Genomic DNA, 22,407 nt, shown 5'->3' on the forward strand with positions numbered 1-22,407 from the left:
TTCCTTGGGCTAGATGCCTCTCTGATAACTACAGCACAAGAGCACTTCTGGGAGTCACAGAAAATATTGGAATGTGAATTCCTGTTACCTGAATTATATCAAGTTGTTAAAATTGTGCATCTCAGTACATGAGATGAAAAAAAAAAAAAAAAAAAAGGAAAAGAGGAAATCTATTGAGGCCAACAGATCTGGTTTTCCCCTAACTCTAGAGGTTGGGCAACTCATCCAACTCTTTTTGTTATCTTGCATATATTCTTTCATTTTCTGTGCAACAAAACAGTAGAACTGTGCCTCTCACGACTTCCAATTCAAAGAGCAAAATTAACAGAGATGGAATCTGAAGCAAAGGAACATTAAAAAATACTGAAACATCAACACTTGTTTAGATTTATAGTTGTATCAATAAATACTTAGAGTATTTATCTATGCAACTAATAGAAGGTGTAGTATTAGGAATAATGTATATTATGGAAGTACCTATGAAATTACTTGGGAATCTGTATTAGCTTCTCACAGTTAACATACAGTACAATAAAACCTTGCAAAACTGGGTCAATGCAAAGCAGCAGGTAAGATACAGGTTCATTGGGAATCTGGAGGCATTCACTTCATATTAAATGACAGGTTTGGTGTGGAGTGTTTCTTTTCACCATGCTACACTTAATTGCATTTATACCCTACAGTAAAAACAGCAAACATCCCAAAATTCCAGAATGAAAAGGTCCTGAATTGATAATATGCACCATCAGACAAACCAAGGAAAGTCTATTTGCTGCCAGAGAGGTTTTCAGTACACCAGTATGCTCCTGGTCTTCTAGTCTATTTCCTACCATATAAAACATAAAAAATCTATCTCCTTGTGCTCTATCTAGTGTTAAGTATTTGAAAGTCATTGAAAACTAGACAATATTCCCTTTCTATTCTAAAGCAGTTTTTCAGAAATAAGAGCACCTTGCTTTATGCTGGTATGTGTATTTTTGAGGAACTTGAAGGAGTGCTGAGCTATAATGTCATTTTATTTTAAACTTAAAAATGCATATTTTATTATTCCAGTCAGAAGATACCTTATGATTTTCACTTCCTTTTATCAATGATCACAATTTTGATGCAACAGGATACAGAAACTATGTCTTAGCCAATTTTTCTTTCTAAGATAGAGCTGCACAGTAGGTAAGTACCTTGATAACAGTTTTGGTGGGCATTGGTTCAGTAATGCTATTTCCATAGTTCATTTAAAAAAAAAACAAAAAAACGACAAAACAAAACAAAGGAAGAAGAAATAAAGGGAATTGTTCAAGTCAGTGTGGTTTGAATATTCTGTTGGTCTCATACTGAACAGGCAGTGCAGACAACAACTTGGAGAGAGTGACAACAGAAAGTCTCTGAGATTCCAGGCCACCCTGCCATAAAATGTTACCCAGTGTACATTTGTTTCTTTATCATTTAGGTTATTTCTTTAAGGCATCTTGTTGAAAATTTTTTTTCTCAGGATTTTATCTAGCACGAAACAAACGAACAAGCAAGTTTATCGAGAATTTTGCAGTTGGAAGTTGGTTTTGGAGCATCTTTGGAGCATGAAGTGAGGAGACAGCTTGCAGGGGGCAGCCTGAAGAAAGACAAGACTCCTGTTTGGACAGGAGTCCCCAACAAAGGTGTAAAATCAGGAAAATGAAGGATGGAAGAGTCTGGTACTACATTCCAGTATTGGATTGCTTTCTCTATTGTTTGCTTGTTTTTCACTTTTTCCCCAGTGTGTGAAGAACCCAACGAAAAAGCTTCTGAGTGCAATTACATCTACAGAGTAAGGCCATGGTTAGGGTGTGTCTTCATTGTAATTATTGTGTAACATAAATATCCATCCCTGAGAAAGGAGCAAGGGGACACAAATCCAACACAGTTGATTTTTAAGTGTATGTACGCTTACATTGTGCAACCCGGTTTTACAAACTACTTCAACACCTGAGGTGAATTAAGCGGATTTTTTTTTTTCCTTTTTTTTTTTAAAGATTTTTTTTTCCATTTCCTTATAAATAACAACGAAGAGCGGTTGCAAAACAGATGAAATATTGAGACAGCATGGTAAATTTATGCGTCCACGAGGTTAGAACAGCCACTTGCGCGGTCGGGTAAAGCAAATCCGACTTTAAAAAAATTTGCAGTGAGAGAGGCAGATATTAAAAAGAGAGGGAGGAGGGGCACGGAGCTGTTCCGAACGCAGAAGCGCAGGTCCGGCGCTGGCGGCTACGGGGAGCTGGCGGGGCTGGTGGCGGGGCTGGAGGCGCCGGAGCGGCTGCGCTCGCTGCCCGAGCCCGGCCGGGCACCGGCCCTGGCCCCCAGCATGCCGGGCTGGAAGGCGGCGTGGCGCCGGGCGTGCTTGCTCAGGTGGTCGCTGCGCATGAAGCGCTTGTCGCACAGCGGGCACCCGAAGCGCTTCTCGCCCGTGTGCGTGCGGTGGTGCCGCGCCAGCTCGTCCGAGCGAGCGAACTTCTTGCTGCAGCCCTGCCAGCTGCACTCGAACGGCCGCTCACCTGCGGGGGCAAACAGCGTTAGAACGGGGGCACCGCCTGCCGCCGGCGCGTTTCTGCGGGGGGAAAGGGTTGGGAGCGGGGCGGGGGGAGGTGTGGCCTTCCAAAATCACAAACAGAATATACCTTATTTGATCGTATGTGGTATTTGATCAGTGGTCGTATACCTTATTTGATGGCTGGGTCTGCAGGGATGCTGGGCTCCTGGTCCTTTAATGGGTATCTCACATCTCTCGTGGTCTGTTGAGCTTATGACTCAATAATATCTGTACTGAGCTTTCATATTCACTAAGTAGTTTATTCCCTTATTGCTCCAAGCTGCCCCTATATGTTAATAGTATATTCACTCATTCCTCCAAGCTGCCCCTATAAGTGAATAATTTATTCACTCACTCCTCCAAGCTGCCCCATAAGTGAATAGAATATTCACTCATTCCTCCAAGCTGCCCCATAAGTGAATAATTTATTCACTCACTCCTCCAAGCTGCCCCTATAAGTGAATAGAATATTCACTCATTCCTCCAAGCTGCCCCTATAAGTGAATAGAATATTCACTCACTCCTCCAAGCTGCCCCTCTAAGTGAATAGAATATTCACTCACTCCTCCAAGCTGCCCCATAAGTGAATAGAATATTCACTCACTCCTCCAAGCTGCCCCTATAAGTGAATAGAATATTCACTCATTCCTCCAAGCTGCCCCTATAAGTGAATAGAATATTCACTCATTCCTCCAAGCTGCCCCATAAGTGAATAGAATATTCACTCACTCCTCCAAGCTGCCCCTATAAGTGAATAGAATATTCACTCATTCCTCCAAGCTGCCCCTATAAATGAATAGAATATTCACTCATTCCTCCAAGCTGCCCCATAAGTGAATAATTTATTCACTCATTCCTCCAAGCTGCCCCATAAGTGAATAGAATATTCACTCATTCCTCCAAGCTGCCCCATAATTGAATAGAATATTCACTCATTCCTCCAAGCTGCCCCTATAAGTAAATAGTTTATTCCCTTATTGCTCCAAGCTGCCCCTATAAGTTAATAGAACATTCACTCACTCCTCCAAGCTGCCCCTATAAGTAAATAGAATATTGAAGCAGGATTGTGTAAGATCAGTGTTATCTAGCACTAGCAGGTGATGAAGTTATTGCACAACTTGTCTCCCCTTCTCCTCCCTGCACATCAGGTCTGGATGAGAACATTCAGGTTCTCACTCTGTCTGATTTGATGTTGATGATGGTGAGGATTTGGGTGCTGAGCCAAAAATGTGGTATTTTTTCCACTATATTCTATCATCCCTGTCCTTCTCCTTTCTAGGGACTATTTTCCTCCTCAGCCCTCTCCAGTCTTGATTTTGTATCTTCTTGGTAATTGTCTTTAAGTTTCTTGGCCAAGTGATTTTCCACTGACAGCTGGCATCACTCTAGCAGTGGTAACAGCTCTTTAGAATACTTCCCAGCTTTGTTGAGGTTTAGCAATTCCTCTTCAAAGAAAAACTGCATTGTGAGGAAATGCTGGATGCCTTGCATGAAGATGTAAGAGTCATTATTGTTCATAAAAAATTAGCACACAGTCTGGAACAAAGTTGCTGTGGGGTATTAATTAAGGCAAGACCCAGCAGCTGCTCCAAAACCACACATGGAAATTCAGTCTGTCATCATTCTCATCTCTCAAACAGAAGGGATGTGGTTTTCTGTGCAGGTAAGTTATATAAATGTCCTTTTGCCAGCAGTAAAGCAATCAACAGAATGAGAGATTATATGAATTGATTGCCTAATCTCATTAGGGAACCTGCAGCCACAGTATAACATTCCTGCATAAGCAGCAGCCCATGGACATGTACTCAGAGAGTTTTCACCATTTAAATGGCTATAACATGACACAAGAAAGATTCTTTCAGGCAATGTTGAAGTCAGAATTTTACCTTTATACACTCAGTGAATAATCTAATCTTACAGATAATTGTAGAAGTGTTTTCAAGTATCTTAGATATGGCAGGAAGTATGTGAATATGTACACTGAGATTCATGATGCTGTGCCCTGGCAGCTGCAGTATCTTTGTGCATTATGAGCTTTACTAACAGGTCTCCAACAGTCCTAAGTTTCCAAAACATAAAGATGCTTGAAAATAAATTAATCAAAATGCAACTCTGTCTTCTTTAACTTTGGAGAGGCAGGCAAGAGATGCCTCTAAAAGATAAGGAATACTGTAAATTATTTTTTCACAATTTTAAATAGGTTTGGATATCCATGTTCCAAATCCAATAATTGGTAACCTTTCTAGCTCCTCTGCCAGGGCACATGACATCTACAATGTGTTTAAGTTACACAAACTGATGGAAAAACATCACATTTGGGAATTAGATTCAGCTGATCTCAATTGAAAATTACACAAACAAGAACATTTTTGGCTTTTTCCTGAACTCCATCCAGTCAAAAAAAAAAAAAAAAAAAAAAAAAAAAAAAAAAAAAAGCAGGTAGAGCAAATCTGCATTAAGAAACTTCTTGAAGTGCTCACAAGTGAAAGTAAGTGAGCTCTGCAGGTGCACTGAGTTCTGAATTCTCTCAGGGGCACAGACCTTGCTGTAGATATTGCCTGGCAGAGCAGCCTGCCAAGGAAACCCAGAGCTGCCTGGGCTATAGTAACAGCATTAAATTATGCCCCTCTGTCATCTCTTGCTGGAAAGGATTCAGAAGCAGCTAGAGCCAGCCTGTTCTTATCATATTACATAAAGATCCTTTGTATTATTCTGTATTTTTCAATCATTATATAGTGAGGCAACTGTATGTAGTTATGGGAAACAAAAACTACAGAGGTGGTGGCACCAGATCTGGTGTCTACTGAGCTTGATTTGTACAATCCTTCTAGTGCACCACAGAGTTTTAAGGACTCTTTTCCTGTACACTGAGCCTCCTGTACAGACTCTGGAGTAATCTGCTTCCTGCCTCACCAATTCATCTCTCTGGTATCCAGCATCTGAATATCAATAATAAAAAGATAGTAAGTATTGCACAGGCCTAAGCATACTTTGAAAATAACCTGCTAATGACTGAAATGCTCAAACAGTTGGAGACAATTGTGAAGCCAACCATTTTCTGATTTCAAATATAAAGATTAGGCAATTGTATGTGAAGAATTTGAAGTGTCATATCCACTACCCAACAGATCAGAGAATTATCAGGTCAAACCACATACTGGGGGCTATTTTTCCAATTTAACTCATGTAATAGCTCTGCACTTTATGTTGGCATCCTCAAGCACATGTCAAGGCCATGCAGTAACAAAGAAATTTGTATCCTGGGAATTCCATGAATGTCTGCAAAATCAGAAACAGTAAACCAGAAACAATTTTCTGTGATCTTTAATCTGTTCTGCTGCTTCCCAGAACAGGGTTGAATGTTGTTATAAAAACAGACTAGAAGCCTGAACATGCTGCTGTGTGCTATTCTTGTATTTCTACATTTTCATATACATAATTAAGAGTATATTTGGAAGCACAGATCAGCAGGCTGGGTGGGGAGGATGAGGGGCAGACAGTTAAATAGAGATGTGACTGAAGAGGCCTTCCTCCAGGAGAGGAAATGCTGTCTTGGGAAAAACACTCAGCCAAGCAGACTATGTTCCTTGAGACTGGGCTGTTATTAAAAAAAAAAAAAAAAAAAAAAAAAAAAAAGAGGAAAGGTCATCCTTCAATTGTACTGATTTGTATTTATGGCTATTTTAATTTCTGATATTCTCTTGTTTGTAAAAAAGCCCTTTTGCATAGTCAAATAGCAAATCCACAATCTCAGTGCAAGAGAGAATTGGGCTCTGATGTTAGGTTAGGCAAATGGTGGTTTCTTTATCGAGGATTTAAAAAGGGATCAAAAATTTCCAAAGCCTCACAATTTCAAATTCCTATAAAATGAAACCACTTAGTTTTAAATTAATGATTTTGGGGGTGATATTTCACAACCAAATAAGCCAAATGCAATTGGGGTTTTTTGCTCTAAAGTATCTCAGCCACCTTGACACACAACTAACAGAGTAGCAAATTCAGCAGTACTGAGCTTCACTATTCCAGGGAAATGAGGATGTTTTAGTAATGTTCTCAGTGAAAAGTTAAAGGATGAATTAGCCTGTCTCTAGACACTGGAAATCTCGTGTGGGGGTGTGATAGAAATGCCCAAACCCAAGGAAAGCTGCAGTGGGAGCTCCCAAGTTCCTGGATGCTGGCACACAACACTAGAAGCATGCAAAGTCCTGCTAATTCCATATCTGTCATGTCATCTGTTTTTAGGAACTGGAGTTCTCAGAATTCCAGCAGGCACAAACCCAGGCATCCACAGAGTTCATTCACTTTTAAAGTGTGCACGTCTTTGACCTTAACAGATCCAGGCACTACATTTATAAATTACTGGATCTTATGTTTCCTGTGTGCAGGAGTGCAACAGCCACCATAACATCCCTGACTGAAAGCCTTCATTTATTTTCTGCACTTCAGCATTTTCATTGAGTTATTTAGACATGTGTGAATATTTCTTGAAGGGGGAATTTCCAAGTGGCAGGTTTATATCTGAAGTCAGTGTGTGTTACTGTTTGCAGTGGAAGTGTTTGTGTTACTCCATCTGGGAGCACAGATTACATTCTGATTTATCTGTTACAACCACAGCAACTAAAACAGCTCAAACAGCACACATGGTCAGATACAATAATGATAACAGCTACAATTCCAGAGAAATACAAGTAGTGAAAATTTCTGTCCTAGCCTTCACCACAGACAGGTCTGTCTGAGAACCAAAGGAGCTCATGTGATATTATTTTGTGCATTGACTTTGCTCTTAAATGCCAGATAATTAAATTGTGTTATTCTGAAATGAAGATTTATTTTAGCTATGTGTCATTTGCAAACCACACTGAAGTATGACACTCAGCAAAGAAGGGAACTCTGAAGTTTAGTATTGTAGCACTTCAATTACTGTATTTCTCTATTTTTTTTTCTACTCAGATCTATGAATGTAATAAAGAAGTATGATTATTTAAACATCTATTGTGATTAGAAAATTAAAAAACACTGTAAAAAAGCCTCTGAACACACCTAGGTATTACTGAATGACAAAACTAAAAGATGGTGAATTTTTTCTTTTTCCATTGGTCAATTACACTTTTAAATAAATATACTTGAAAAGAATACTGGGGTTGAAAATCCAAAAAATCTATGTCCTAATCAGCAAATCTGACCTATTGCATCACCCCAGCAAAAGAATTTCAGCCTAGAGTTCTTGCCTTGAGCCAAAAATTTGTTGTTTAAGGGACTTTCTTCATTCCTTTCATACAAAGATTGTGGCTTCAACATAGGTCTCTTAAAACAGACTAACATGGATGAAGGTATGTGGGATTTTGTTCTTTTTTTGTCTTGTTGATGAGGCAATTCAAACCTTTTAAAGTGACAAGGGACTAGAGGAGGGCCCTTCAAGTGCATGTCATAATTAGCACTGTTTTTATTGATTTATTTATTTTTTTTTACTTCACTTTTTCAGCTGCAAGCTGATTTCAGCTGCACCACTCACCCTGTGTTGGAAAAAACAAGGTGATTAATGACAATGCTATGCAGACAGCAACTGAAGCCAGGAAAACAAACTCCCCAGACTTGATTCTTTCTCCTCCAGGAGGGAAAAATGTCTTTCTGAGAGCAGAAACAACAGATCCCAATGTACCTACAGGAAGGGGCAGTTCAGAGAAGCAGTTTCCATGGCAGACTCCTGTCTGCATCCTTCCTGTGCTGCCTCAGAGCTGCTCAGTCTGTCACCCAGCCCTCTCTGCAAACCCAGAGCAGCTCCAGGTCAGACACCTGTCTGTCAGCAGCTCCAGAGTATGACACTTGAAATTATACAGGTAGCCAATATATACAGAATTACAGCCAATTATACAGAATTAGCCAATAGGTGCTCATGGCAGGAACCAAAAATGGCACACAGTGACTTCTTAATGTCATAACATTTTCATGAGATTCTTTTGCAAACACATCTCCATGGATAAAAACTTGAACCTGAAGATACCTGCATTGCAAGAATGCTTGAAATCAAACTCAAGCTCATAAACCATCCCTGTCTGTACAATGACCTCTGGCTCCTTTCAGTGAAGGTCTGCCTCACAAATTTTTAGCTGTGATGGCTTTTAAATAAATTTGCATGGTAATGTTCATGATCTCTGGTTAGACAATGGAAATGTTTTAAGTGGGAGTGTAATTAAATAGGTAATGACCAATTATGTTAATCTGGTGTGAACTGTGGGTGAATTCATGCTGAAATTGGGAAACCTTGGCTCCATGAGCTCTGCCCAGCAGTTGTATGAATAGCTGCAAAGAAGGAATCATATGACCTCATGAATCAGTCTTTTCTCTGTTGACATATCAATGATTTTTTTTATTATTCTATTCTACTAAAAACAGGATAATGCTTGTAAAAGCAAAGCTTATCAAATTAATGAAAGGTTGTCCTGCTATGCAAAATAACAGACTAAAGGGTTATTCATCTAATCTGAGACCTGCACTTTATTTATCTGAGTTCAGGAAGATGTTGAATGTCATTTGCCTCCAGCTGAAGTGCACATACTTTGGCATGAATAGACCTTGTGGGTAAGTTATGACATTTCATGTGCACAGCAGCTCCCAGGATTTGGGGACAGGATGAGATTTCATTTTGCTAGAAGCCAAGCAAACAGAGGTTAGTGAAGCTGTCTTTGGCTGTAATTGTGAAATGTCTCCTTGTGAACTTTTGAACTGTTCAATCAACAACATCACAGTAGCACAGCATGCCTGGAACATGGGGCTCCACATTTATAAGCACAAAAATCTGATACTAAGAGCTTATTGCAACTGTATGGAAGAGAGAGGGAGTGGGTTTTCCTGTTATTTGATTCTTATTCTGGGTGGATTGTTTGCCAGAGAGCAAGGTGGTGTTGAAGCAGTTTATGAGCAGCATCTGCCACTGGCCATGCTGAGCATCAGCTTCAGGCAGCTCTGAAAGTGGCTTTTTGGGCTGATAATCAAACACTAAATCTGTTCCTTGACACAAGGCAGCTTTTATTCAAGGTATAAGACTATTGCATACACACCAAAATCTTCTGCCCAGATTGTTAAACCACCCTCCCTGTTTAAACCAGGCCTCAGGTTTTTTGTATGCAATAGAGGAAATAGATTCTATTGTAACAGTTGTAAAGTTCTAAACTGCCCACTTTTAAAACAGGCCAACTCTTTAGAAAAGGCAATTTACAATTCAACATTCAACTCTTGCAAGTCTCATTTATATGTCCTATTTTGTTAATACCTTCACTGTTTATTTGCATCTCCTTGTAGACTCCTTGAACCACAACAGCATGAAAGGAAAAAAGAGCACCAGTTACCTGCTCCTTTCCAGTTTCAGCTTTTTCTCAGTCTTTTCTATGAGTTAATATTTTAATTGTTAAAACTCTGTCAAGCTCAGTTACATCTCATATGGTTTATACATATGAATCATGCCAGAAAGGATGCCCAGCAGCCACCCTTTTCTCTGTAAGTATTTAAAAACCTTATTCACATGTAAACCATTCCATCTTGTGAGAGACCAATGATTCTTTAGCAGAGATTCTTAATTCTATGGGTCCATACATGTCAGGTAAAAATTCAGTAACTGGAAATGCAGATAACTTGTAGTAGAAAGATCCCTATTACTTCCCAAAACATAAATTCCTGGTGGCTCCAGCACATTTATTGCTGCTTTTCTACACTTGTTTGATTAAATGTGCAGATCTGTTCTCTAACAGACCTGCTCTTCTGGGTTAGGAGAGGAAATTCACTGGCCTTTGTGTGTTTTTGAGATGGAGCACCTGTTCCCTGTCTGCAGGAAATCAGCTGGCCACACTTAACATGCCTGATGGACAGGGGCTAATGAAATAAACTAAAATATAGGAACTTATTACAGCCAAATTTTTTCAGAAGATTCCTGGGGTAGGGAAGTTCTATAGAATATAATAGGAATTGCACCATTACTGTGAAATTCTAAAAGATATCAGTGCCAAGTAACTCTGCAGGCCAAAACCCTATGTACTGGATATAATTTTTACTTTGAAAAAGATCATAGAATTTCCCTGCTGTTCTTATTTCCATTTGGATTCTTGCTCAACCCAGTCCTAAATCTGAGAACCACAAAATGATTTGAACCTGATTTCCTGTCCATATTCCTAGCTCCTGCTGAGCACAGCTCTGGCAACTGTGGATTTTGGGCTGAGATTCAGGAATTGCAATATGCACTGCACAAATGAGTCTGGTAGATCCTCCTTAGGACCATTTGATTGAAGAAACAGTTATGTGATAATTTGGGTTTCCTTGCAAATGAGACTGGAACTCAGTTCCCCCAGAGCATTCAAAGAAGAAAAACTACCAAGCACACCAACCACATCAGCTCCGTGTCTTTCTGTAGAGAAATTCTTCTAAATATCCAAGAAAGCAATTTGCTTGCCAACACCAGAAAGATGCAGCTTATACCCAATGAGTTTGGGTCTCTTGCAAACAGCAGTGGTCATATCCAAGTGATAGTGTATATCTATAATTTTCCCAAAGATATTCTACATACAGAACCAGAGTTGGCTCCTGGAAAGAAACTTTATGCAAGTGTTTCCACAGAAGTTCAGCAGAGGTACAGAATGTTTTTCCAAACTAATTAGTCTGTAATTCACCTGCTAGCCTTAGGAGCAGAAACTGATGACATAACCTCAGAAAGTATTGCTGCTTGTTCAAGAATTCCTTACAAAAGCAAAGCACCAGCTAGGTAACATCCTCTCAGAATGTTTTTGTAACTTATTATATTCCTGTTGACAGAAAAAGATTTTAGTAATTTTTGCCTTAAAGACAAAAATTTATCTAGTGATTTGTAGTCTATTGCATGTAGAAATTAAATTATATTCCTGTAAACAATCTGTAAGAGCATCAGTCAGGATTCTTTTTTTCACTGAGAGGTTTGGTGTTAGACTGAGAGGAGGGAAGTCCACAAATCCTAATGAATCTATTAAACATAGTGAAAGGGAGAGCTAGGACTTTTTCATGTTAGAGTCCTCAACCCTCAAGGAATTAACAGCAGCCTATTAAATAATCCCATTTGAAATTCTAGGGAAGGGAAGAGGAAGTATCAAGCAAAAGACATAGGTTTAAAATAGCATATTATCACAGAGGTGATTCTGTTTTGATAAAGTCAGTGATATTGTTTTCTCCAGGGGCCACACTGCTCAGAAAAGTCACATTCAGAAATGCAGAGAAAACAGACAAGTTCTACATGACTTTTCATTGTTAGCAAAAAGTCTCTGAAATGTGTAGCCCTGCACCATGCAGGCCCTTTTGGTATGAGTTGGGTGAGAGTTTGTGCTGTATTTGCTTAGTCCACACTGCTCACTGGAAACATCAGTCAATTCCAAACACTGCAGTAGAGTAAGAAGCAGAATCACAAAATGTTCTGTTCTTTTTGTTGTCTTTCTTTTTTTTTTTTTTTTTTTTTAATTTTTTTTTTTTAAGAACACCCCTTTGGGGACTGACTGAAACTTTTCTTAGAAGATTCTGGTGCTGAACATCTGTACTTTGACAAGCAGCATTTAGAAGCTGTTTCTCATTACATTTTGTCTCTGCAGTATAGAGTTGGAGCTTTGTAAATTATCACTTTTACTCTAAGGTATCTGGCAGTCATGTTCCTAAACAGATTTCATCTGCATGTCCCAGTCTGGGACAAGGCTCATGGTAAAACATTTGTGCCAACTGTTGTACAATGTTTGCTGACATCAATGAGCACAGCAAAGATAACATTGCAATCTGCCCAACCACTTCATCCTCTAAAAGTGACCAATGGCACTTTTTAATTAGAATGGCTGCCCAGAAGTGAGACTGCTAAATTTGCACTCCAAGCTCCAACAGATGCTGGCTCAAATCACTGATTTGCTCAGTGAGGTGGTGCCCTCAGTGACATTATCCTGCAGACTGAAAGGAGGTGCCAACACAACAAAACCCACTCAAGCTGAAGGAAAATGTGGGGAAATGGTGCAAATCTTTCAGCATGGTAATTACCTGGGTCTGGTGTGATAGTGAACATTTGCAGATGAGATGTAAGAAAGATGTGCAGTACTGGGATGAATGATGGGTAACACTGTGCTCCCACAACTTCCAGCTAAGCTCCTCCTAAGGTCACTGCTTCAGACCCCCCAAATTCTGGCAGTTCTTTGAAAACTCACCATATGAACAGTGTAAGGGATTCTGCAGCACAGGTAAGAGCTGGAGGTTTTGGGCAGAGGGAAAATTCTCCCTCCAGGTTCCACTGTTCAAGCAATGCTGAGTTAATCTAGCAGGTTGCCCAATTCCCCTTTCAGTCTCAGCAGTGCCCAGAGGACCAGAATCAGAGTTCACAAAAAGTCATGTTTAACTGTGCAAACCCACTTTTCTGTGTATTATCAATGCAATGCTATATATATGCATTTTATATTTGCAGGTGGTGGGTTGGGAAGAGGTTTATTTTCAAATGAAACACAGGATTCTGTGCTTTAAAAACCCCATATGTGTTTTCTTATTAGGGACACTGAGAGGTTTTTTTTTTTTAAAGACAAAGAGTAGGTGATTAACTAGAGATAGTTTTACCTCATATCATACAGCTTGAAGTAAAACTGATTCTATCAAATTTACATCTAGCATCTACTAAAAGTAGTAATCAGTAATTAGAATTACTTTGTGCCATGACCAAATTCTACATCTCTGCCATTCAAAAAAAAAAAAAAAAAAAAAGAGCTTTTTGATACATTTCTTATAGGCCTGTTTATGTGATTAACACTGTGTAGGGGTACCTATAAATTCCAAAGCACTATCTTTTCTGGTTGCTCATATACATTTGCTCATACATTTCTATTTAAGCTAGAATTTGGTTTCAAATTTTGTCAGTCTGAGAAATTTTAAATGCTAGTGAGAAGAATTCAGTAGTTTTCAGTGATGAAAGCTGGGGGAATAGAAGGTATAAATATGGGATATCTTTGCATTTTGTACCAATGAGAATCCTGTCTGAAAGTAATCCTTTGGGGTATCTAACAAATTCAGTTTAGGTCATGTGAGGAGAATTTAGAAGACATATTTACAAATACAACCTGGATTTATTACACAGTAAGGCTAAACATTCAATTGGCACTGCTTGTCTAGACATATTACAGCAAATGGAAGTTTCCATTGACTTTCAGGGGCTTTCAGTGCTCTTATGAAGAGTTTCACATGCATAAAAAAGCTGCATACAATTCACACAGGGCTTGGAAAATATATCAGTCACCAGAACAATCAAAAACTGCCATGGCCCTCATGTATTAATGCTCATCTGCAGTCCTTCTGCTAGCATTTAAAAGAGATTGCAAATTAAAATTCAGTAAGCCACTACATATAAATAACAAAAATTAGTCTCTTGTTCTGGGAGGTTTTAGCAGCATCTCTCTTCTATTTGTTACAGCAGAGTAAGCCTTAAACTACTAGATTATGAAGGTAGGAAATAACTATATTCAACTGGGAGGTTTACAAGAACATAAAATAGTCTTCAAAGTCCCAATCTAGTATGTGAATTGGTACCAATGTATTTTTATTTATTTATCCCAAAATTGCAAAATAAATATTTCCCTGATCTATTGTCAAACAGCTCACAATTTCATCAAAAAATTTGGAGGAAACACCTGAAGATGTACCAATCCTTCTCAGCTGGCTCCATTCTAAGTTCCTCTAGTGGAAATACTGACTGCTGTTTATTTAAAAAGCTCAATACATCCCTTCTGGCTGCTGTACCTCACCTGATCTTACTCTGGAAGAGTCAGCATTTCTGCTGCCCTCCTTTACCAGCTTCAAAAACTACTATTGAAGGAGGTAAGGACATAACCAGCATGCCCATTCTGCTTGGGTATTTATTGTCAAGGGATATTCTAGCTGGCTGCAGGAGCCAGGCAGATGGAAAGATGTGAAACAGCAGCAAGACTGTTCTTTCATGTGCCTTTTTCAAGGCCCTCTATTCCAAAAATCCATATAACTTATAACCAAATAATAGAGGGTGGTCTGGTAGAAATTAGGCATGCAATTAATTTAAGATAGTTTATTGATCCATTGCACCACCAGCAGATACCAGTCACCAGTATTTTGCCTGTGTTCCTGAGAGCACTTCAAAAGGACTGTAAGTGATTACAGCAAATCTTTTCCTTGCACTAGAGGTCATTCCAGGATATGCTTACTTTAATACCATTTGACTTGTGCCAAGTTCTTGGTTAGTAAATGCTTTTTATGTTAAGGCTGCAAAAAAGCTTCTGAGGTCGTTTTTCTACAAGTAACCACAACGGTGGCACTCTGAACTTTAAAAAAATTTTTCTTTTATATTAAGTGGAGGCCCTGTAAGATCTGCTGAATCTGCAAGACCTGAAAAATACAGGATATGCTTGTCTGACTTCAGTGCCTGCACTTAAATAACCCACATTGTCCAGCTATTGTTAAACCAAATACAGCAAGATAATGATCTCACTGCCCATGCAAATCTACCTCATAAAAGCCAAGTGGGTAACAAAGGGGAAAAAAGTATACCTATAGAAATTCTACAGAAAGGACCCTTCAAAAATTGTCCTGCATTTGAACAGCAGAGTATTTTTTGGCTCTGTCAGCACCGACTTCCAGACAGCTGATCCAAGATTGGAAGGGGTGGGGGGGAAGTTGGAACATGCTTAACTCAAAAAACAGAACTAGAAACCACATGTTCAACATAAACAAGTTCCAGGTTTCTGCTCTTGGACATGCCATAACCATGTTCAGCCAGACAATAACACAATGGAACTGTTGTGTTTTAGATGGTTAAAAGTGCCTTCTTCTCAGATGGAATCCAATTGTGAGTCTGTTTCACAAGGAATTCCAGTTTAGCAAAAAGGTTTGTTTATGCAGAACTTCTGTCACATACACTTTCTTGTGTTGTAGAGAAATGCTACTGCAGAAAAGTTTTCTGCAGATGATTCTGAACACTCCTGTCCGCAGGGCCATGATTAATTTCTAATACAAACACAGGAATCAATTTCAACTGTCCATTCCTTAGAAACCTTGCTTGCCAGTTTACTCCCAACTCTGTAAGACCTAGGTCTTGCCACTGAGAAGGGAACTACTACCAGTGGAATGAGGAAAACAACTGGAGGGTCATCCATCTTCACCAGGTCCAATAGTAATAGGTTTCACTACACTGGACCTAAGTCCCATTTCCATGCTAAAAGAAAAATGGTTTGTGGAAAGAGAAGTATGTGATGTTTCTGATTTTTCATTAGACACATGGTTGTAACCAGGATTAAATGCTTTTTAGCTACAATACCTAAATTCTGTTGTTAACAGAAACTTCATTTCTCTGTTTTCTGCAGGATTAATATCTCCACAAAGACTGGGGAGAAGAAATGGGGAAAGGAAATAAAGGGAAGCCTTTCACAGAGAAACCTGTAGAAGAGGTAGTTCCCCCTAATATTAATCAGGTGTGTGGTAAATACAGATGTCATCCAGCTGGATTGTCCATGCACCTAATTTAACCCTAAATGTCTTGAATTAACTAAATCTTACTCTTCAGTCTTGAAGCAGACATGTAAAAGGAGTGAGTAAGAGCTCTTCTTTTCTTTCTGACTTAGCTCCCTTTGAAATGTTTTAAAATTTGCTTACTCTTTTTTTGTGCCCCATGTTTATTTCAAAGACTTTAACATTAAGAAACTTATAGAATGTATATATTTTGTTATCTTCAATGAACACAGATTATTTGATCCAGACTTAAAATGAATACTTTTAAATCAGAACTTTAGTCTTGAGAATTGCTTTGTAGGGTAAGGACTCAGGCAAGCCTTTGAGGGAAGTTATTCTGTTTTCTACTGACTTTTGTTCATGTGTTGAAATTTTCTTAGAGGATGTAAAGGAGCTGCAGAGCTCTTTCAGAGGAAACACAAACAGTGCTTTGAATATCTGCATTGTTTTTAAAAATGTAGGCTTATTAAAAGAGTTAATATTACCAGTTTTCTGAAAAAAAAGTAGCAGGCTGCTGAAGTTCTTAACAGTGAGAAAGAAGCTTGTGCCTTAGGCTCAAAAGACACTGTTTCATGAGACTGGCATTTGAATCTGTCCAGAAGCCACCATTTGTGCCCATCTCAGAAACAAAAACCTTAGAGAAAATGTTTTGATACACGCAGCAAAGTGAGGAGGTGGAAGGCATTTAAGGACACAACAGCCCAGAGATTTTGGATAATCTGGGTGTTTGCTAATGAGACTGAAGGAAGCATACACAGCCTATGAGCTGTTTCTAACTTAACACAAGAAATCAAAGCCAGGAGCCACAACATGCAGATGGACAAATTCACTGAGTCTGTCCTTTCACCTTTGGGAAATCTGTGTTGGGAAAAAGCCTTTTCAATTTCCTCTGTTCAGAGGGAGTGCAGCTCCCATAAACCCTGGCATGCAAAGCAGCAAACTGGCAGCTCAGGAGGATGGGTGGAAGCACCAGCACCACTCATCTCATCCTGCTGCTCACAAGAGCTGCCTGCAGTCCTGCTCTGCACTGCTCTGGAGTGGCACAGAAGGTCCTGGACTGGGTTTCTCCTCTTGTCCTGCAAAGAATTGGGGCTTCACAAACACTGCCCACCTTCTGCACACATGCACGTATTTTATTTGCCTTCAAGACTCACTGTGTGCCTAGAGACAAGCTAAAAGAAACCTCAGCCAGGTCTAGTCCATGGGTTTTCACATAAATAGTTATGTTTCTGGTAATTTCCAGGTGCTAAAGTGGAAAGTGAAGTTTATTTCTATGATAGAAAAACTTGCTTCTTCCATTGGTTAATTGGTTTCTACAGACATGGAGAGCATCTTGATTCAGAACTCAACAGAAGCTGTGCTTCACTGTTTTGTTTTGAATTAACACAGTGTAAGCAAATCAGACTTACTAGAACTGAAAGTGAAACCCAAACCCCTATTTCAAAGGGATTATTTGTGCTTTCTATAAAGGCCTCTTTACCAGCCTGAACACAGGCCACATCCTACTCCTGATTGTCCAGCCTAATTGTTATGCCCTTGTCATACTTGTCACAGTGAGGTCTGATTGCTTTATTCCCAGATTGTTTTCAAATACAATTACATCATTAAATTCTCCATCTTCACTTATACCAGCTACAAAGAAATCAGAGAAATTATAGCTAGGGAAACAACATATAGCAATTGATGAGTAAAAAAGGGTACATAAGCCAAAAAAGAACCTTTATCCATACAGGTTCAGTAGGTTGTCCTCAAATATGTGATTATAGAGATGTAATGTCAAAAAATGGAAATGCAATACATAGGATTCTTGTGATTCCCTGCTCAAATCCCATCAGTTTTTCTCTACATATAAATATGTAACATAATGCAATAAGTTGGGACTCTCTACAGCTTCTCACAACACAGTGGTCCTCAACAAGGCTCTATAAGATTGTAGTTTGCTCTGTATTGTCTCCCTTCTACCACTGGGGCATCAAGAGACTGACTGGTTTGCAGTAACTACAGAAAATGTCCAGACTTTTGTGCTGAAAACCTGCTTAGATGAAGGGAAACTCTGTCATGTGATTATTTATCTGATTTTTGCAAGTTCTTTGTGTTTAGGAATTTTCTCAGTGGGGAGGATTTTTAAAATCCATGCATCAGTGAAACCCTTTTTTATCAGTGGGGTCAGTATAGCTCAGGACAAATGGAGGTGCTGCCTCTGTGGACCACAACAGAGCTTTTGAGATCCAGGGGAGCCTTAGTGGAAAAATATTCAGACCTGACAACTACCCACTGACACTAAATATAACCTCCTGGTAAACACTGAAACTTCAAGGGCTTTGTGGTTGATGATCATGTTGAACTCCAGGACATTCAGTGAGAGGCTAGAGTGGAAAACATGAACATGAAAAGAAACACAGGGGGGTGGGAGCTTTGAAAGCTGGTGGAGAGAACAGAGTAGATTTTCAAGAAAAAAATTTTTTGCCTGGTTCAAGGGTTTTCAGTGTGATAAGGGTGAAGTATTCATAAGGCTGAGACAGGTTAACCAGTAGTGTACCAAAAAAGTACACTGGATTGCTCCAGTTTTATCCTAATAGGAGTACTAAAAAACACTGTACACTGAGTAAAGGACAAAAAGCAGATGCTCTTGGCATTTCCATCTTGGTTCTTAAATAGGAGAGTTAGCATCCTCTGCACTATGGTTTTTATTCTATGTGTTTAAGCTCTGATATCTGGCTATAATTATCAGAAGGATTTCACACAGAGCACCAAACAGCTGGAAAACAGGACAAGCTCTCAGTGCCTATCAATGTGAGCTGGGCTGGACTTGATGCAATAGTGCTTGGAAGGCTCTGCATCTCTTCAACACAAGCTCAAGGATCTGGTCTATCCTTCCTCAAACCACGAAGAGCAAAGCATTTACTTTCTCAGCACAGTAGCAGATGGGGACAAGCAAGTTTCTAAAGCAGACAATAAACCGTGTTTTTTAAGAACAAACATTTACCAGTCCTGGAAGTAATCACTTTTTCTGTTAGATTAACTCTTATTGTCTTACAGTTCTTCAAGGCTGTCCTAATCTCTTTTAAAGATAGAAAAAAATTTCAAACACCTTCGAAAACATTCTGCAAGGAGAGTAAGAGGCATTTAAGCCTGTTTAAAACTCAATCCACAGACAGACCTGTTGCCAGTGAGGAGGGAAACTTGGCAGCTTTGCTTAAAGCTTCCCACACAGACACTGGAGACGAAAGAAAACAAAGAAGCTGTAGTCCCCGAGGGTCCTGCCACTCCCTGGGCAAAAACTGTCCTCTGCTTTTCCTTTAACACGCACACGTGCTGTCTTAGTGCCATTAGCCACGGCAATAACCAATTGAGCCCTACAGTCCTGGAATAAGCACAGGAAATGAAGAGTTAACAAAAAAAAAAAAAAAAAAAAAAAAAAAAAAAAAAAAAAAAAAAAAGAGAACTTGGAGGCTGGCCAGCGTCCCCGAATGACTCCGGAGCGACACTCCCGCCTGGGTGGGAGGAAAGCCGAGCCCTCCCCGCTTTATCTGGGGCTGCTGGAGTTCCCCTCCTTGCTCCCCGCTTGCTTTGGAAACCCAGAAACGGTGCTAAATTTATCTTTCGCTTTCAGGACAATGGCTAATGCCAGCAATAAGATCGCAAAAGAACCGAAAATTAGTGGAGACAGCTCGCTGCAAGCCAAGTGGAAACACCTTTTCTGTGCAAGTCCCGAGGCGGCACAAAGCAGGACAGGCTGCCGAGCGCCAGGAACACGCTGTTCCCTTGGCTGTGTGCCACAGGGAATTGTCCATCCATATGCTCCAATTCGATGGGGCTTTCTTCTCTCCCACAGGGAGCAAAGCATAGCACCAAATTAGAGCGGCTCTCGCTTTATCTCAGGAAAAGCTGAAGCCACGCTCGAAGTGGGGCCAGCACGGGCGAGGCTGACACCTCGGAGCTGAAAGTTACATCATCTTTAGCATGTTGTAACTATATTTGTAACTCTATTGCTGCTCTTTTCAAGAGAACTGACCGCACATTTTAGCAAACCAGCTGAAATTACTCAGGGGAACACCTTGCACAAGTTGCTCTCCTCGGTGCCTCGACACACGTGCTATGGTCGGTGCCTGCAGCAGAGGCTGGTCTCCTGTTTTCGGTGTCCCCTGCCTGGTTGGAAGTCACCCTGTTCCCAGCACAGGCAGAGGTGTGGCAGGTCATGGGGCCTATTTCAAGATGGCCTTCCTAATTCTTTCACCGCAACTTTCTCAACGCTTGCAAGACTTCCACTTTTTTCTGTGGGTGTGTCTCATAAATTACAGTAGCAACAAAAAAAGTGCTCAGCTTTCACCAAGTAAGCTTACAAGTTACTGATTGCATTCAAATGTTTCTTTTTTTACTTTTGAATTATTTTTTACCCAGCTGCCAGAAGCATTTTAGACACTGCCCATATCCCCCTCTCTCCTCACTCATTGTGTCTCCTTGTGACTCGTGCTCAGCCTGGCATCTACCTTCTGCTTACTCCAGCTTTCACAGTGTCTGCTAAAGAAAGAAACAGATACACAGCCATGGAGTGCCTCTAGAACATTTAATTTTAAAATATCAGGAGTATCAATACTTGCGTGGGAAGTGATAAGTTGGTATAAAGAGGGGGACTGGAGCATGGAGCAGGAAAAACGGGGAGGTAAGAAGTATTGGAAAGGGAAGTAGGAGACACACAGAACAAGAAGGCCAGCAGCTAAAAATTACAGCTTGGTACAATCCACACAGATGACCCGCATGCTGCTCCCCGTGGCATTAATAAAAAAGGGCAACATTAGCTTTGAATCTGTGCCCAGTAAGGGCTTATTCCCAGAGATTTTGGTTTTTTTAGTTTTAGTTTTTTGGGTTTTTTTGCTGTTGTTTGGTTTTCCCGAGCTTGAGTTCCGAGAGGTGAAACCATAACAGTGGCCAAATAAAAGTTTGGTTTTGTTTTTCATTTTAATTACCAAGCTGTAACAAATAAATCTCTGGCTGGATTGCAACTAACCTGTATGGGTCCTTAGATGAGCTTTAAGATGGGAAGATTTGCCATAAACTTTTTCACACCCCACATAGTGGCATTTGTGCTTTTTCTGGGGTGATCCAGGGTCAGTCCAGCTTCTTAGGCGTTTGTTCTTTTGTCTGGGGCTTGGCTCAGTTACTGCAGCCAGGCTAGTAGGTGTGGCTGCTCTTTCTCCTCCATGCTTACCAGCTGAAGACACACTTTCTTCCCCAAACTCCTTGGGAGCAATAGAAATGTGTATTTGTTCTGTTACATCAAGCGTCTCTGTTTTTTCCGTCCTTAGAGCAGCTGAGTTTGGGACATGCTGGTTCAGATCTGCTAAAATGCTAGCTACCACAAGTAATGACGATCCATTGTCTTTCCCGGTTTCTCTGACTTCCCGTCTATCTTCTCCATTGGATGAAGGAAGTATTGCTGCATCAGGTTGGGGATCAGGCTCCCCTTTGGGACTATGGATAACAGCACGACTCGACATAGAAACAAGGCACTCTGCTGCAAAATGATCCACATACGCTGCTGTTGCCATTTTTCATAAGTTTAAAAAGAAATCCAAACAGACGAAGACAAAAATAGGAAAAAAACCGAACCCAACACAACAGCGCTCTTTCCCTTTTTAAAAAGATTACACAAGCAGACTTTTCCGTCCCTTATTTTTTAGGATCGGTACGTAGGAGTAAGGGCTGACTTAGCAGCCATCAAACCCACACTTTGTTCGTGACGATCACACCCAGCTTGTCACTAAATCGAAAAAAGCGTTGGCGGTCCAATGGAAGAGAAAAAGAGCAGCAGACAGATCCTGGCCCGGGCAGCTTGTTGCTCGGGGCTGGCGCCGTGTTTCTCAGAGCGGCGGCGGGCTGGCGGGGCGGTGCGGCAGCGCTGCCATGGCGCGGTGACAGCGGGACCGGCGCTCCCGTTGGCGCTCCCGTTACCGCTCCCGTTACCGCTCCCGTTACCGCTCCCGTTACCGCTCCGTTATCGCTCCGTTACCGCTCCCGTTACCGCCCGGACCCCGCGGGGGCGTGGCCTGGGGGAAACATCTGGGCGTGACGTCACTGCGTGACGTCAGCGCGGGGGCAGCAGGTGGGCGGTGCGCGCGGGGGGGGGCGGGGCCAGCCGGGGAGGAGGCGGCGCGCGATTGGCCGGCGGCGGGCGCGCGCGCGTGGCGCCCTCCGCGCTCCGCCCCCGCGCGCGGCCGCAGCGCGCAGAGCAGCGCGCCCGGAGCCCTCCGCGCAGCTCCCGGGACTTTCGCTCCCGCCGCTTTCGCTTCCCTGGGACGGGCGCCAGCCGGAGCTGCGCCGCAAGAGACGGTTTAACAGGC

At 40.9% G+C, this 22,407-nt stretch overlaps 1 protein-coding gene across 1 annotated transcript; it reads right to left on the reverse strand.

Annotated features, from left to right (window-relative positions):
- Positions 1 to 974: 974 nt before the first annotated feature.
- KLF13 (KLF transcription factor 13) lies at positions 975 to 22,140 on the reverse strand. The gene is made up of 2 exons (XM_056499545.1): positions 21,075 to 22,140; positions 975 to 2,528 (listed from the first exon to the last, which is right to left on the reverse strand). Exons 1-2 carry the CDS (start codon positions 21,613 to 21,615, stop codon positions 2,242 to 2,244), a joined length of 828 nt encoding a protein of 275 aa, XP_056355520.1. The 5' UTR covers positions 21,616 to 22,140; the 3' UTR covers positions 975 to 2,241.
- Between the last annotated feature and the right edge of the window lie 267 nt (positions 22,141 to 22,407).

Source organism: Oenanthe melanoleuca, chromosome 10 (assembly GCF_029582105.1).
Source record: "Oenanthe melanoleuca isolate GR-GAL-2019-014 chromosome 10, OMel1.0, whole genome shotgun sequence".
In the NCBI taxonomy this organism is placed as follows: domain Eukaryota; kingdom Metazoa; phylum Chordata; class Aves; order Passeriformes; family Muscicapidae; genus Oenanthe; species Oenanthe melanoleuca.